This window comes from Triturus cristatus, chromosome 6 (genome assembly GCF_964204655.1).
Source record: "Triturus cristatus chromosome 6, aTriCri1.1, whole genome shotgun sequence".
In the NCBI taxonomy this organism is placed as follows: domain Eukaryota; kingdom Metazoa; phylum Chordata; class Amphibia; order Caudata; family Salamandridae; genus Triturus; species Triturus cristatus.
The window spans coordinates 918,959,524-918,976,453 of NC_140589.1; the positions used below are offsets into that span (position 1 = coordinate 918,959,524).

Genomic DNA, 16,930 nt, shown 5'->3' on the forward strand with positions numbered 1-16,930 from the left:
ATTGGAGTCAAGATGTGGTTCCGCAAAGGTTACGGTGGTTGTTCTGAACATACAGTGCCTCTATTCAAGCAACCTACACATATCTACATAGCAGAAATGTTCTGATGCTTGTAGGTGGAGGTTTCACAAGGTTATGTCTACAACTTTACTAACCATCAGCAGGATTTCCATTAAACAATGAATGCCACATTTCCCTCTTACTGACATGGTGCTCAATATTCATAGAAAGCATACTGCAAAAACAACAAGATGATGGATGGAAGACTGGAATTATTCTCATCCACTAGCAACCGTTCAGGGCCACATCCCAGACCACAATTTTTTACCCACCGTGCCACTCTAGACACAGGTCAACCTTATGCAAATCAAGCATGGTCCTGCTCCAATAGGAGCAGCCCAGCCCAAACGGCCAGGCCCGGTCCCCTCTAAATTGGAACACAACCCAAGACCGGTTTTGACCTGCTTAGGTCTCGTGTGTTACTGGTTTAGGCCTATGGCACTATCAGCAGGCGTCCCACGTCTGGGAATACCCATAGCACTTAGGGCGTCTATTTAAAAAACAACATGGTGATGGAAGTGATGATTGAACTAATCTCAATCGCTGGCAATATTTCAGTTCGTATTCCTGACCATCTTTTTCGCTTTCACTGTGCCAGTCTAGACAGAGACCGTTTTAAGCAAGCATTCAATGCATCACTTTGCCATATTCCACACTGTGATGCACTATGTGCCACTGCAAAAAAGTTGAAGTGTGTGTGTTGCGATTGAGAGAGAACCTGGCTTGGTAGTTCAGGCTGGACTGTTCCTATTGAAGCAGGGCCAAGGCTTAATTGCCTATGGCTGAGTTTAATCTGAGGTGGCACGGTGGACAAAAAAAATTAATGAATTGTGATGTGGCCTGAGTAACTCTTCAGTATTTGCGCTTCTGTCGAAGTAACAAATTGTAGCTCTGCAAACACACTACAATCGTACTTTTATCAACTTTTTTAGAATCCTTACTCGGCAGGTTATTTTACACACACATCTTTAAATATGCTAGTACAATACAAAGTAACTGGTTGATAAATGAATACGTACAAATCGTGGCAGTGTTTTTGCATTCCTGGGTTCTATTTCTAATGATTTTCGAAAAAGATAATCTTCAAAGTCTTTTTCCGTGCTGCCATTCATTGGATTCAAATTTTCAAAAAAACGCTGTAGGGACAAAATTTAAATAAATAAGCATTTCGTAGGCAAACAATTTAGAAAAATGTTCAACATTCTTGTGTAACACACATCAATAAAAAAGGCAAGAGAAACATGATTAGAACATGCAAGCCCAACATGGTTCTCAAAAGGTATCAAGAATACACAAGACGACCAGCGTCTGGCTACTATAGTCGTGATCCCCAAGGATGGTAAGCCACGAGACCGCTGTGCCTCCTACAGGCCTATTTCTCTATTAAACGCCGAGCCTAAGATACTGGCTAAAGTCCTCGCCACTCGCTTGCTGAGCGTTATCTGTGATCTGATCCATCCGGATCAATGCGGCTTCATCCCTCATCGTAATACCGCTCTTAACCTGCGGCGTCTCCACGGCGCCCTCGCTAGGGCGGAGTACCTCTCCGAACCAGCCGTACTGGTTTCTTTAGACGCCACGATGGCCTTTGATACCATCGAGTGGCCATTCCTCTGGGCTGTCTTGACCAAATTCGGCTTTGGGGAGGGATTTCTTGGCTAGGTGAAGCTTCTTTACGCTGGACCAATGGCTCAGGTGGTCGTCAATGGGCGGGTCTCTCAGCCTTTCGCTCTCGGTAGGGGTACGAGGCAGGGGTGCCCGTTGTCCCCTCTGCTCTTTGCTCTCGCCTTGGAACCGCTCGCTGCCTGGCTCCGCTGGGAGCCCTCGATCAGAGGGATCCGGTGGGCCCCGGGCTTCGAGGACCGGGTCTCGTTGTACGCGGATGATATTCTTTTGTATCTCACCTCGCCGCGGCAGTCGCTTAATGTTCTCTTTGATGTCCTTACTTCCTTTGGGAGAAATTCGGGTCTGACGATTAACTGGTCTAAATCTTGCGTGTATCCTATCTCTGGTGGCCCTCCTCTCTTGCCGCCTCGGCTTCCGATCCAACTATCTCTGTCCGGCTTTAAATACCTGGGGGTGTACGTTTCGTTGGACCCGGCGGTTCGCTACGAGCAGAACCTCCTGCTTCCACTTCGGCGTTTGAGGGAGGATACGGCTCGGTGGTGTAAGCTGCCCTTGTCCCCGCTTGGTCGCGCAGCTCTGTTTAAAATGATGTCCCTTCCCAGATTCCTTTATGCACTTCAGAACTCCTTCGATGTCATTCCGGTTGCCTACTTTCGGGAGGTGGAGAGCCTGCAGAGGAGACTGGTGTGGGACGGGCGGGCGCGTATCGCTCTGGCAAAGCTTACTCTCCCCTGGTACGACGGGGGCATCGCGCTTCCCGACATTAGAAGGTACTATTGGGCCTCCCAACTATCGGCCATTAACCATGCCACGTATGCGCCCGGCTTAAACCCGGCGTATGAGATGGATCAATTTCTGCTTCCCGGCGGTAACTATAATAGGGCGCTTTACTCCCGCTTGGCTGGAAGGACCCTTACGGGCCCTACTAAGATTGCGGTAAGGATCTGGAAGGCAGCTAATGTAGCCATGGGCTGGAGTGAGCGTTTAACGTGTGCTACTCCTTTATTCGCCTCCGACCGATTGGGTAGCCTCTGGACAACGAAAGGCTTTGAGCACTGGGACACGATCGGTATTAGCAGAGTGGGAGACTTATGGGTTAAGGGCGCGGTTAAAACCTTCGCGGCGCTCCAGAGCGAATACGAGCTTACTGAAAGGGAGTTCTTCCGTTATGCCCAGGTTCGGCATGCCCTGCTCTCTGTCTTTGGGGAAGGGACCAAGGTCCCGGCTTCTTCGCCCCTCGAGGACCGCATACTCGATGGTCACGTGCCCGACAGTACTATCTCTCTAATTTATAAAAAACTGATTAATAATCGAGCTGACCTCTTGGTGCGTCTTCGGGAGGCATGGACGGGAGATGGGGTGGAGTTGGACGACGAGGACTGGCAGTCCGCACTGTCGTCCCCTAAGGAGGTGGCCATCCCGGCCCGTCTCCGTCTGGTCCAGCTTAAGATTCTCCACCGGGTTTACGTGACGGGTCCCCGTTTGGTTTCGATGGGATTTTCTGACGACGGGCTCTGTAAGCGGGGCTGTGGGCTTAGTGCCACCTTTCTCCACATCCTATGGGAGTGCCGCGAGGTGGCGGAATACTGGCGCCGGGTGCATGAGGTTATGGGACGAGTCACCGGGGTTGCTCTGTTGCCGGAGGTGCGTCGCTGTGTTCTGAATGTGTGGGAGCCCAATGATTATAACGCGGCCCAGACTCGGTGGGCGGCCCTGGGGAACATGATTGCTAAGAGAGATATAGCGCAGCTTTGGGGTTCCCAGCGGCCTCCCACCGTGTCTGTATGGAAGGAGAACATGGACTGGTGCATGTTCAGGGAGAAGACTGTGTATGTGGCTCGTGGTAAACCGGGGGCATGGGGTAGAATCTGGGGGCAATGGAATGAGTATCGGGGGAATATCTGTGCTCCCCCCCTGGTGGACACTTCCGAGGTTGCCTTGTCCCCCTGACCCGTGATGGTTCCTTGCGTATTTGGAATATCCGAGTGTAGACCTGGCTCTCCCGTGGACCCCCCCTGACCTCTTAGTCCTCCTTCCCCTTGACCGCCATCTGGTGGACGGATGTGAAGTCCCCCTGCTGTAGTCTGACGCCCACTTCATGTCACTACGCCTCGCCTTTTGTTTTTTAGTTGTTATTTATGTTAAATGTATGTATCCTGATTCCCTTATGTGTAGCCGGAGCTTCTGTAATGGGCTGGGCCCCATGGGCCGGTTAATGACTTTAACACTGTGTGATCCTTTTTGAATCTAGCGGCCGGCCCTGGTGGTTGTAGGCCCATGCTTGTATCCTTTTTACTGTTCAATAAAAACCTTTAAAAAAAAAAAAAAAAAGAATACACAAGACGTTACACAAGAAAACCATCCAGTATGAGAAATATCTTTAGGGTGTACGGACATGAAACCGTTGCTGACGTTGCCACTGGATTTAAGCTAGCCTGGCTGATGAGGGGTGTTACCCTGAAACAGGTCCCAGAATGCTTGTTTCCAGTCAAGGGAAGACCTGGCTTGGCAGTTTGGGCTGGACTGTTCCCATAAGGAACAGGGTCAAGACTGATTTGCATATGGCTGGGTCTGCACTGGAGTGGCGAAGTGAGCTAAAGAATAATGATGGATTAAACCCAGATCTGCGACTCTGGGTGAGTGTCTGAAAAGGTTCAGTGCTCAGTCCATAATCTCCTTGTGCTTGCTCAGATCTTAAGTTCACTAAAGCTGATCACTGTATAAAGAGACTAAAAATTTCAGTTTTATTATATGATTCAAAGATGTGAGGTATCTAGCTGCTAATGGAAGTGGAGGGAATTATACACCTAGTTCAAGGATGCCATTGCAAGAGGATATATTTTGAATAATCCATTTAACTCGCTTGAATTTTATGCGCGCCTCCATCTGCAACTACAGAGAAATCTTACCATCATTACTTGTAATGCTCTAACTAAAGCAACACAACTAAGGTTTTTTATTCTGCCTTACCAATTTAAATTCTAGACAAAAGATATAACCAGGTCTAATCAATGTAAGAATAGGGTACTCTCGAAAATAATAGTACAGAAATGTATTCTTTCAAGAAATCTTTAATTTGATAAAAAGTCACTTCTTAGGATTGGTAATATGAAGTAAGTCTTCCAGCTGCCAATTCTGACCCAACTTTTTTCAGGATCTGTTCAGGTTAGAATAAAGACACGCATCAAGCATGTTAGAAAATACGTGCACCACTGCAACCTACATTGCTTTTGGTTATGGAACATGTTAACTAAAGCACTGTTCAGAGTTTCACTGGGAAAAAGGCAGCAAACGTAAATGGGCTTTATTAGTGGTTTCTTCATATTTAGGAACATCCCAAGTGTGTGTACCAAAAGAAGGGTAACCTGAAGATCAAAAATATTTTTGTGGGAATGCTTTGATATTTGGTAATGCTCTTTCTCACGGATACTCTGTCTAACTGCAGATGCCTCTCCTTTTGAATATCCTCTAGGCCTCAGACTAGATCTGGAGAATTATTCAACAATACTGGGGAGTACTAGTGGGTGGAGTCCTGCGGCTCCTTGGTGATTCCATACTGCCCCTGAAATAACAGCAGAGCTGCATGTAAGGACCTCTCCTACGATCTGATGTCAGTTTCGTGCCTATACCCTTTTCACACCCTCAGATGAGTAGGTCAAAACAACTGTTGATAGCATTGTACTGATCTCTAACTTGGGACCTTTGAAGATGGCAAAGAAAGGCCATTCCACAGAACGGGAAGGTTGGAGGGCAGGGAGGAACCTTCAGGTAAATACGAGTACCCACCAGAAAAGGGGCTACTAAAGTTAAATAAATTGTTATTCAGATGGATACTTCTAACCACAGATTCCACACTTTCAGAATGGATACAAAAGCTGCACGTCTCAAACATGAAGTGTCTGTTGAATGGTCTCGAAACAAAAAGTCCTGCAGAACTAAGAGAAGGAAGTGTCTTTCCGTCTGGACTTGGCTGTCATGGCAGTAGGGCTTTGTATGCACTGACTCTGCCATCCCTGCCTGGCAAATATCAGGAATAGACACCTCTCGCAGTCACAGCGGCCTCGACCCTGGTGAATGGGCTCTCAGACCCTCAGGGGGGCCAATCCATGCAAATCATGATGAAGTGAACTATGCATGACAACAGGGTTAGAAATAAAAGCCAGAGAATTCGCACAAGATGGATCAACAATCTGGTAGGAAATATAGAATCCTGTGTCCTATCAGGCAGGCGTAAACAGCTAAAATGGCTAAGTAGCTGTTGTAGCAGGTGAATAGGAGTTGGAGAACTGATGCCCCTCGGGTCATTGCAATGTCTGCCAGAGAATGTCTGCCTGCCCTGAAAGGACTGAGCTGTTTTCGGCATCACTGGTTGAGAAGTTGACATTATAAAAAGGCTAACTCCCTTGAGTAGTCCCTAAATTTACAGAACTGACCGGGAATTGTTTTGCAGTAGTCAAAAGCCACAAAGAAACACACTGTTGCCTTTCTTTTTGCTGCGTTGAGATCTATCAAAGGGCATGTACATCAGCAATGCATGACCATTGCCAGAAAATCTGGTCGACCTCATTGAGGCGTGTCTGCGGAGAAGCCAATTCCGATGCACCCTGCCTATCGTGGATCATCTGAGCCAAAGAACCCCCCAGATCTTTTTTAACTGTAGGCAAGATCGTGCTGGACATGTTGCTAAAATCATGTGTAAAACAGCCTGAAAGACGGACTGCATTTATGCCAAACTTACAAAAGAAAACATTTGCTTGCCAAAATCATTAATCCTTTTGGATTCTCTATTGGGGAGTGGTTAGAAAAGATTTAGGATTGACCTTATTGGTTGAAGACTGTTCAATGAGATGACATTTCTGGAACTCTAGTATTTTTTTTTTTTAAATTGAGTTTTCCAATTGCATTCAGTAAAAAACATAACTATAAAGCATATAAGAGCACAGCACATTCAATAGGCTACATACATCTGAATGGCATGCTAAGAATGTTGTCTACAGCAGAGCGAAGAAACACATTTGCATGCGGAAACGAATGAGCACAGAATTCCGCCAATCACGTTTGCATCACAACAGGTACAGCCATTTCCACATTACTGCATATTATGTAATATTGTTGGCAGATTAGCTTCATAAATCTTATTTTCACCCTAACCAGGAGGGTCATAACCCCGACGTCGACCTTAGCCATCCAAACCGGTATATGCAGTCTCAATCTGAATGTTTCGCAGATATTCCACTAAGGGTTCCCAGATATCTCTGGGGCGAGACAAGGCAGGCAGGAGTTCCGCATAAATCAATAGCTGCTCTTTACAATAAATAAAATCTGATAGCCAGTTCCTGAATTTGGGGGCTTGCCCTCTGCCCCATCTGCATGCAACCTTACGTTTTGCCAATAATAGGCCCACTGCAACAAGCTTTCTATGTGGTGTCTGTAGCTCAGCCGTTAAGCCTATTAGCGCGAGCATAGGGGACACAGGAATAGAACAGCCAATCAACGATCGTGGACAGGCCAGCAATCACTTCCGGCCAATAGCTATGCACGCACCTCTCCTTGCCATGCAAGGTGAAAAAACCCTGCTCCCTCCTGCCGGCACATCTCCCAACAATCATTGTCCCTCAATTTATATTTGCATAGTCGCAAAGGTGTATAGTAAATTCTATGTAAAAATTTTAAATGTATAATCCGCAAGAGACTGCTTACACGGATGGCTTCTGTCTGTGTGCAACAGTACACCCAATGTTTGTCTATCAGTGGCACGTCAAGGTCGTGCTCCCATGCCTCCCTAGCCCCATGCTTCGTCTGTGGTCTCTTCAGCAGTGCAGTGTGATAAATTCTGGACACAGCGTGTGCTGGCCCCGCCATTTTCAACAGATTGTGCAAGGTTTTTAATGCAGGGGGCTCCTGCGGGAATCCAGGGATGTTGGCCCTGACTTCATGTTTCAACCTAATATATAAAAAATACCTCCAGTGGAGTGGCCTTTTCCCCATCCAGAAGCTCCTGTCGATCTTTAAAAGAACCCTCCTGGTAGAGGTCCCCCGGTATGAAGGCTTCTTTTCTGGAGCATTTCTCGGCACACAGCCTCGTGGGAGACCGGTGCGAGGGGGAGGTACGGCAGGGGCAAAAGCAGGGAATATTGCACAGGTTTATGCGCTATCCTAACTCTGGAACTCTAGTCTAAGACCTCTGATGTCTTAAAGACCTACTTCAATAACACAAATCTCATTTCCCTTTTACTCATTTTTCGTCCTTATTCCCATTGTTCTCCTTTTCATCTACTTAACTCATCTCAACCTACTGTCTCTTCCCCCTCTCCTTTACTCGTCCCCAAGTGCCCTCACTCATATCTCACCTCTTTCCCTAAACACCTGCTCTGCCCGGATGTTTTGCCTTTGATGCGGAATTTAATCTAAGTTGTAACTTATTGTTCTTCTTCTCCTATGATATTCTAAAGAGACTAAACTAGATATCGGGGGGACACTGTGGAGTCCGATATAGGTGCCACTCTTGGGTGAAGACATCAGCTGCTTGATTGCTTTTTATAAAACCCTCGGAAGCAGAGTACAAAACAACAAGAGCTACCAGGGTCTGGATCACTAAGTTGAGACCTTTTTAAATGGTAAAAAGAGATGACTCCACAGTCACTCATTTAACTGCCCCATGTGAAATAGGTGTTCCCATACTCTCAACCTGTCCCAAAGCCTTAATGGCTGTGGAAGCTGCGAGTTCCATTTGGACGACCAACACATGGTAAAACCTTCTGGTTAGGCGGGCCAGTTAAACCCAAGGAACAAGCAATGCCTACTACTAAACGGTCGTTCCTTGCCCAAACACAAAACAGAGATAGCAGATTTAATCTCAGAACTCCAGCCATATGCTCTTTTTCTTATCGAAATATGGTTGACATAAGCCTGATCCCCCAACATATTAGAGGCAGTGCCCCACAGTCACGCCATACTACGATTTGACCGCCCTCTACTTAGGGGCAGGGAGGTCTGGCGATAATTTTTAAATGCAATTTGCACTACCAACTGAAGTGGATTGATATCACTAATTCAGAGGCAGCTTTCTTCAAATTAACCCTAAACAGTCAGGTCACGCTAACAGGGTTTCTAATCTATCGCCCTCCAGGCCCAGCTGCGACTTTCACTAAACGTTTAGCAGACACAATTCTGGATTATGCAGTTTGATACCTAAACTTCATAGTTTTAGGGAATCTTAACATACACAATAAGATCTGCTCAACCACCAGAAAACTTATGGAAGACTTGAGCTTGCTCCAACTATCCCAGTTGGTCAACGCCACAACCCATGCACTGGGCCACATCCTGGACCCTATTTTTACTAATTGCCTTTCTTTAACTGTGGCAGAACCCATTCCAGTAGGGTGGTCGGACCACTACCTGATCCCTTTTGGGATCCTGGAGCCTTCTCAGCTAGTGGTACCGACTCCAAAACCCAGTACGCGTAAATGGGCCCAGATCACACTCACCACTTTTTCTAGGATCCTTAATTCAAACAGACCAACCCCTGAAGCTGGTATATCATCGGCTAACTCACAGATCAAGGGGTGGATCAATCACACCCTAGATATCCTAGCACCACTCAAGCCAGTCACCAGCATGCAGACCAAACCCACTGGACCGTGGTTTCTAGAGGCACTCCAGGATTCTAAGAGATCCTGCAAAGGTTAGAATGCGCGTGGCACAGAAAACAATGACAATCTTAAACTCACATACCTCGAAGCCCTAAAGACATATGAGAAAGATCTTAGGCATGCCCATACAAATTACTATGCTCTTCAAATTGAACATTCAAAAAATTCAACCAGGGAAATTTTTCAAATTATAATGTTGCTAACATCTTTGGAATGTACTGCAGCCACAATTCCTTCTTCTCTTGACAGGTGCGAGCAGATTGCACAATCTTTTTTAAAATACGTCGACAACATCTATACTTCCTTTCCTGGGAGTGCGAGGACCTTTAAAGTGTCTATTTCTAATGGTTCGCTACCTGATGTTCCGGGTAAGCATTTTAATCTAAAACCCATCTCAAAGTCTGACACGTGTGGCCTAATGTTTAAAGTTAAATCTGGATCTCCTTTAGATCCCGCATCACCATCGAATCTGTAACAGGGCAGTCGCCATTGCACCGGTGTTAATGGAGCTGCTTAACCTGTCGTTTCGCTCCGGCATAGTCCCGAAAGAGTGGAAACACGCCATGATTATTCCTCTATTTAAAAAAAACAAATCTAGATCCACTACTGCTTGAGAATTTAAGACCCATCTCTCTTCTACCCTATTTTGCTAAAATTGCGGAGAAATACATCAATAAGCAATTAACGCAGTTTGTGGAGGAAAATGAACCCGTCCATGAGACCCAGTCTGGCTTTAGAGCATCCTTTAGTACTGAATTGGCGCTACTTTTGCATCGGAATCCATCCGTAAAATCGCTGATGAAGGTCAAACGGCGGCTCTAGTCATGCTTGACCTGAGCGCTGCATTTGATACGGTCTTTCATGGTATGCTACTTGACAAATGAAATCACGCACGGGTAGGCGGCACTGCACTAGGCTGGCTGGCGAGCTTTCTGGAGGATCGCACATTTCAAGTTACTCTTTAACCCTATGCCTTAACCACTCAACAGCTGAAAAGGGTGTGCCTCAGGGTGCAGCGTTGATCCCAACCCTTTTTAACCTTTATATGCCACCGCTGGCAGACCTTTTGGACAAACATGGGGTACAGACAGTGTCATATGCAGATGACACGCAGCTGATCCTTGGCTCAGGACAACGGCCAAGCGGCAGAGGACTTTAAGCTCTGCCTAGAGGACATGGCAATTGGATGAAACATAGCTGCCTGACTAAACGCAAATAAAACGGATATTTTAGTGATAGGGAAACAACCTTCCATCAGGTCCCAGAGTTGGTGGCCCAGCACATTAGGATCTTCACCCTCTACAAATCACAAACTCAGAAATCTCGGAGTTTGGTTCGACTCCATCTTATCCTTCACCGACCAAATCACAGGCATCTGTTTTGAGATTTTAAAAATGCTTAAAAAAATCTTAGGACTCATCCCAGACACTGCCAAAAAGAGAGCAGTCCAGGCTCTGGTGACATCCAGGCTTGACTACTGTAATGTCCTCTATCTCTGGGCATCAAAAAGGAGCGTTTACATGCTCCAACAGGTGCAAAAAGCAGCAGCCCAGATGCTGTTAAACATCCCCAGACATGCATCCACTGGACAAGCCTTGAACACCCTCCATTGTCTCCTTATTCAGGAAAGGATCTCTTTTAAAGTCCTATGTTATGTCCACAAAATACTACGGGCAAGGGGTCGAAATACCTGCGCCCTATGATACACTCCTACCACTCTACGTGTTGTCTGAGATCTGCTGGTTTCGGACTATCAGCATCCCAAAATAGAACAGGAAAAGTTTTGGTGGCACCTCTTTTAGGTACCTGGCTGCCAAGCAGTTGAACTCTCTACCTCTGCCTCTTGGATTGGAGACATCAGAAGCAGCTTTCAGGAAACCACTTAAAACTTGGCTATTTGAAACAAAAAAAAACTTGCACCCTAGCCGCACTCTTATCTAGTTTCTTGCCTTGATGGTGGCCTGAAGGAATTCAGCGTGGGGACACTCCCGAATGGAATAACCATGTGCTCTACAAGCTGCAATAATAGTATTAATAAAAGGGAGCTTGGAGGGCAGTGAGTAAGCTGCAGTTAGACAGAGTATCCAGTAGAAAGAGCGTTACCGAAGGTAAAATAACTTGTTCTTATGATAGATAATTCTAACCGCAGACTCCTCACCTTTAGAATAGATACCAAAGTAGTACTTCCTCAAGGTGGAGGGTCTATGGAGTGGGCTCAGACCAAAAAGTCCGGCAGGACTAAAGGGATGGAATTACCTTCCCAACAGATCTGGCCATCAAGGCACTAGTGGTTTGTAAATGCTTGCACTGATGCCCATGTTGTCGAGAACAGGCAATAGGCGTGCCAACATAGAGGCAGAGGCCTTGTACCTGGTGGAATGAGTCCTCAGTCTTTCTGGAAGCAGAGTCTTGGCCAGTACATAAGAGGTCTTAATGCAGAGGACTATCCACTTTGACAGAGTACTTTTCTGCATTGCCTGGCTTTTTTTGCTTCGGGGAACCTCACCATAAACCTGATCATCCACCCGATGGTCTTTAGTGCTAACACTGTAAAGGCTCTCTTGGGGCCAGTTGATGATGTGTCTTCTCCTCTTTCAAGGGGTGAGGTGGGCAACAAACTTTGGGAGTGAGATCGTATTTATGAATGGGTGTCAAAACTTTGCGGGGGGGGGGGGGGGGGGGGGGGGTAAGAGTGGTGAAGGGTTCAGCCAAACGGAGAGAGCCTGGATCACACTCATGTGACGAGCTAAAGAGATAGAAATGAGGAAGATGGTTTTGAAAGTCAGTAAAAGCACAGAGTAGTTGTGCTCGGGGAAAAGGAGAGTAGACAGGAGGAAATTCAGAACCCAATTAAAATCCCTCTGTGACATCAGAAACAGTGTGGGAGGGGACATGTGTCAAAAATGTAATAAATCACATCACAACCAGTGATTTAAACAAGGGCAGTTCATTCGGCAAATGCAAGAAAGCCAAAGGGGAGGGCAAATAACCTTTAATGGTTCCCACAGTAAAACCTTACTGGGCCAGAGACAAAACAAATAACAAAACTGTTTTGTTTGTAAGCGGTCTATGTTGCAGATTCCAAATCTAGCCACACATCTGCCCCAGTGCCCTGCATATATACATTGTGGAGGGATGCCTGGCTGTGGGGACACATCAATAACCTCAGGAGGTAGATCGTAACAGTCAACTGCTACAGCTAAATCTCCATGCAATGGAGGTGTAGATTGCGCAGGATTGTGCAGAAACCCACCCTGCTGCTGCAACAGAAACTCCTCTCGAAGCGGTACCCTGCTTGGAGGACAGATGCTCATGCCCAGATGTTACAGGTACTACACTCTTCTGTCTCAATCCGGAGCCACTAGGATGACATGGGCCCAGTCGCTCCTGATCTTCTTCAAAACATGGGCAGGAGAGGCAGAGGCACAAAGACGTACAGGATTCCCGCATTCCACTCTAGCCTGAATTAATTATGAACTTGTCCGTCTGCCGGAAGGAGTTTGATCAAGGGTGAATATCCAAAATAGAACGAAGGCCTCTGTTCCTCTTCATCACAAGGAAATACTACAAGTAACAACCGGTCCCCATTTCTATGGCCAGCACCCTCTCAATGGTCGGTTTGGCCAGTAAGGCTCGCACCTCTTGTAGAAAGATGGAGAGGTTCTCCCCTGAAAGCCGCTCTGATGTGTGAGGAAGGTGAGGTGGGGGAAGAGTAAAAAAAGGGCATAACCCTGCTGGACGGTTTGGAGGGCCCATCGCTCGGATGTGAAGGACTGCCACCCTGTTGGGTTCTGCTATGGAGAAATTAATGCGGTTTAGAGGCTGGTGCTGGAGGGGCGGGGGACTAAAAAGAGCGTTGTCCCTGGTGACCTCAGCCATGTCTGCTTGATCCCTGGCCAGAAAAGGACTGATGTAGTTCTTGCATGACTTACTTGGACCAACGTGGTCATTAAGCCAGCTCTTGGGAGTAACCGCTGAAGGAGCTAAACTGATGGGGTAACTGACAGGCACAGGTGGAGAGACCAAAGGAACTTGCTGTGTCTCTGCTTCCCTTAAAGCGTTGGAGGGCAGAGCCAGCCTTCCCGCCAAATCGTCTGGAACCATTAAAAGATACACCCATATGGATGTATGCACAGCTCCGGAAAAAGCAAGTGGATCGTAGTCATGCATTTTGGTGAAACACCACACTTGTACCCACAGTTCGCCCTAAGAAAACTGTTTTATCAAGGCCAGCCCTAATTACATTCTTGCCGGTATCCTAGTCATCTTTAATAGTTTGAGCCAAAGAGACCTGAAACTCCTCCAGGACTACCAGCATGATCTCGCTGACCATATCCCAGAGGGCTTACATAGAATGGCAGATCGCACCGATGAACAAGTTAGTTACTGTCAGTCCTGTATCCAACTGCAGATTACTCATCTTATGAATACCTTGTGCCAGACTAGATCTGAAAAATTAAAAAGCTATGTTCCTACATGCCGATACGTTGCCTGTGTGACTCTGTGCTGACTTCGCTCTGGAAGTGATGAGAGGAGCCACAAATAAGCATAAACCGTGCGTTTTGACATCAATTTCTTTAAGCAGCTTGTTTATGACCTCAGACGAGGATCCTATCAGTAGACTGGAAGGCGCAGTGTGCAGATTTCTAAAGTGGGACTAATTTAGATGAAAAAGGAGGCCATGCCACAGAATAGAGAGGTGGAAGGGTGGTGAGGAATATGTGGTTAGTTCAGATTATCCACTAAAAAGGGCGGTTCAGAAAGTAAGTAACTTGTTCTTCTGCGGTATACTCCCAACCACAGATTACTGACCTTGTGAATAGTTACCATGGCAGTACCTCCCAAGGTGGTGGGTTTATGAACCAACTCAGACCAAAAACTCCTGCAGGACTGAGCGGGCAAAATGCTAACCCTAACGGACCTGTCTGTTAAGACAATAGTGCTTTGTGGATGTGTGCACTGATGCCCATGTAGCAACCTGACATATCCAAGAGTGACACTCATCATGCCAACATAGTTGTAGCAGCCTTAGCCCTAGTGGAATGAGCCCTCAGACTTTCTGGAGGCTGGTCATTCATCAATGCATAGCAGATCTTGCTACATAGGACTGTCAAGTGTTAAATGGTTTGCTTCTGCGCCGCTTTGCCCCAGAGAACCCCAGAAAGAGCTGAATGTCCACCCGATGTTTATTGGTACAATCAATGTTAAAGCTCAGTGGTCACTTGGGGTGCAATTGAGGTCGGCTCTCCTCCTCTTTCGAGGGAGATGGCGGAGCAAAAAAATGACAGAAAAGTGATGGCTTGGCTAACACAAAAAGGGGACACTACCTTCATCAGGAATGCAACTTGAGTCCTTAGCACAAGATGCTATAAGGTGGCAGGACCGAGCAGACCTAAACTTCACTCACAAGACGTCCCAATGATACCTTGAAGGTCAGGAGGCGCACTGGCTCTGAAGAGATACACATTAGGAAAGTCAGAACCAAATTTAAGTCCCACTGTGGCATCACAAAGAGCTTCAGCAGAAACATAAGAAACGCATCACAATGGGTGATTTGAACAAGGACAGCTGGTCTGGCAAATGGAAAAAGGCTGAGAGGGCCAAACATAACCTTTAACAGCACCCACTGAAATTTCAAAAAAAGACAAAAAAAACAACAAGACATCCGAATGAGCAACTTACTTACCTTTGATAAGGCCTTACCTGGTAGAGACTATCTAGTCGCAGATTCCTTACCTTAGAATCATGCCCAGGCATCAGACTGGAACGAGAGATTTTCGAGCAGTACCCTTGCTTGCCAATAAGTGGGGTTGTTCGGCTCCGCATCGGCGACTTCATCTGTGCCGGAAGTGACATACGCAGTACCTATATTAGCACCACCTCACCACACTGATGTCAGTTAATTTTCGTGTCTTTCCATGCCAGGCGTGCATAACCACAATAAAGGCGGACCAATGGAATGAGTTTCTAGGACCCTTTGTAAGGCAAAACCCTCATCCTTTAATCAGGGTGCAGAGCTGTGCGGATGGGATGGTCCGTATGGAATCTGGCGCTGGATAGAGTCTCTACCAGATAAGGCGTTTCCGAAGGTAAGTAACTTGTTCGTCTGACAGAGACTTCTAACTGCAGATTCCTTACTTTAGAATTAATACCAAGCCAATGCTTTTCAAAGGCGGGCAGGGTTCCCAACTTAGACCAGAAAGTCCAGCATGACCGAACAGGCAGAATGCCCATCCCAACGGACCTGACTGTCCCGGCAGTAGTGCTTTGTGAACATGTGCCGAGAAGCCCAAGCTGCAGCCTGACAGATGTCCAGGACTGGAACTCTGAAAACTAATGCAGTTGTTGCAGCTTTGGCACTAGTAGAATGACTGTGCAAGTCCCCTGGTGGTTGCTTTTTGGCCACTGAGTAGCAGATCTTTATAAAGAGCACAATCCATCGGGAGATGGTTAATTTTTGCACAGACTTCCCCTTCATGGCTCCGACGTACCCTGTCCATCCACACTGAATTCTGCTGTGTGGTCAAGGTAGAATGACAACGCTCTTTGCGGGTCCAAAAGGTGGAGGCTCACTCTTCTACAGAAGGATGAGTAGGGCAAAAAAGGTACGCAGGGTGATCGTCTAGCCTAGGTGGAAAGCCGCAACTACCTTCTGGAGGGTGGAAGCAAGTTTACGGAGAAACGGTTTTTCAGGATAGAATGTGGTGTGAGGACAGTGTATGGAGAGAGCCTGCAACTCGCTAACCATCCTGGTTGATGTAATGGCCACCAGCAGGCTTGATGGTTAACAACCGAAGAGGGCAGCTGTGCAATGGCTCAAAAGAAGCGCACATAAGGAAAGTGAGGACCAGGCTCAGGTTCCACTGGAGAATGATGAATGTCCTGGGGGGATACATGTAATGGAAACCTATAACAAATCTCGTCACAACGGGAAGGTTGGTATGGCAATGGCAACAACACAAAAATGGCTATAACTGTCCAGAGCAGAGACCTGCTGGACCAAAGAAAGAACAAACAATAGGACCTGAGAAAGAGGAGCAGACAGGGAATTGCGATTCTCCTATTACCATGACTAGAGAATCTAGATTTCATTAAAGACACGGAGGCTGACATTATGCATATTACTTTTAATGCGTCACCAAGCAGCAGCCGCATACATCACAAAGAACAAAGGTTCCAGAATAGAACAACAAGAAAACATTGGTCGTGAGGACATAACAATCAGCCTCTTTTAAAATGTGGAATAAAGAAAGATAAGTCCAAAAAACTATAGATTCCATGTTGGTTCTTTAGGTAGTCAAGAAGGTATCACAAACGAAGAGAGGACACCGGAAAGGAAGAAGCAACTTCTCCAAAAAATGAAGATCGAGAGGTTTATGATGGATTATCTACAAAGAAAAGAAAATTATAAGAAAAAATAGTATAAATCTTTGAAAGAGAAAACAAGAGAACAGCAGAAATAAACTATGCAAATAGACAGAGCAAAAACAGTATAAATGCGATACAATGGAATAACAATATAACTTCATTAATAAATCAACCACCCGGGAAGGGTGGGAGGGATAATGTTAGCCTCCGTGTCTTTAATGAA

At 46.4% G+C, this 16,930-nt stretch overlaps 1 protein-coding gene across 1 annotated transcript in view; it reads right to left on the bottom strand.

The window, feature by feature from the left end:
• SOS1 (SOS Ras/Rac guanine nucleotide exchange factor 1) overlaps positions 1–16,930 on the bottom strand; it is a 556,506-nt gene that overhangs the window by 86,693 nt on the left and 452,883 nt on the right. The window contains exon 19 of the mRNA XM_085611592.1: positions 1,078–1,194. Coding sequence (XP_085467718.1) covers positions 1,078–1,194 — 117 coding nt within the window. The remainder of the gene's footprint in view (positions 1–1,077; positions 1,195–16,930) is intronic.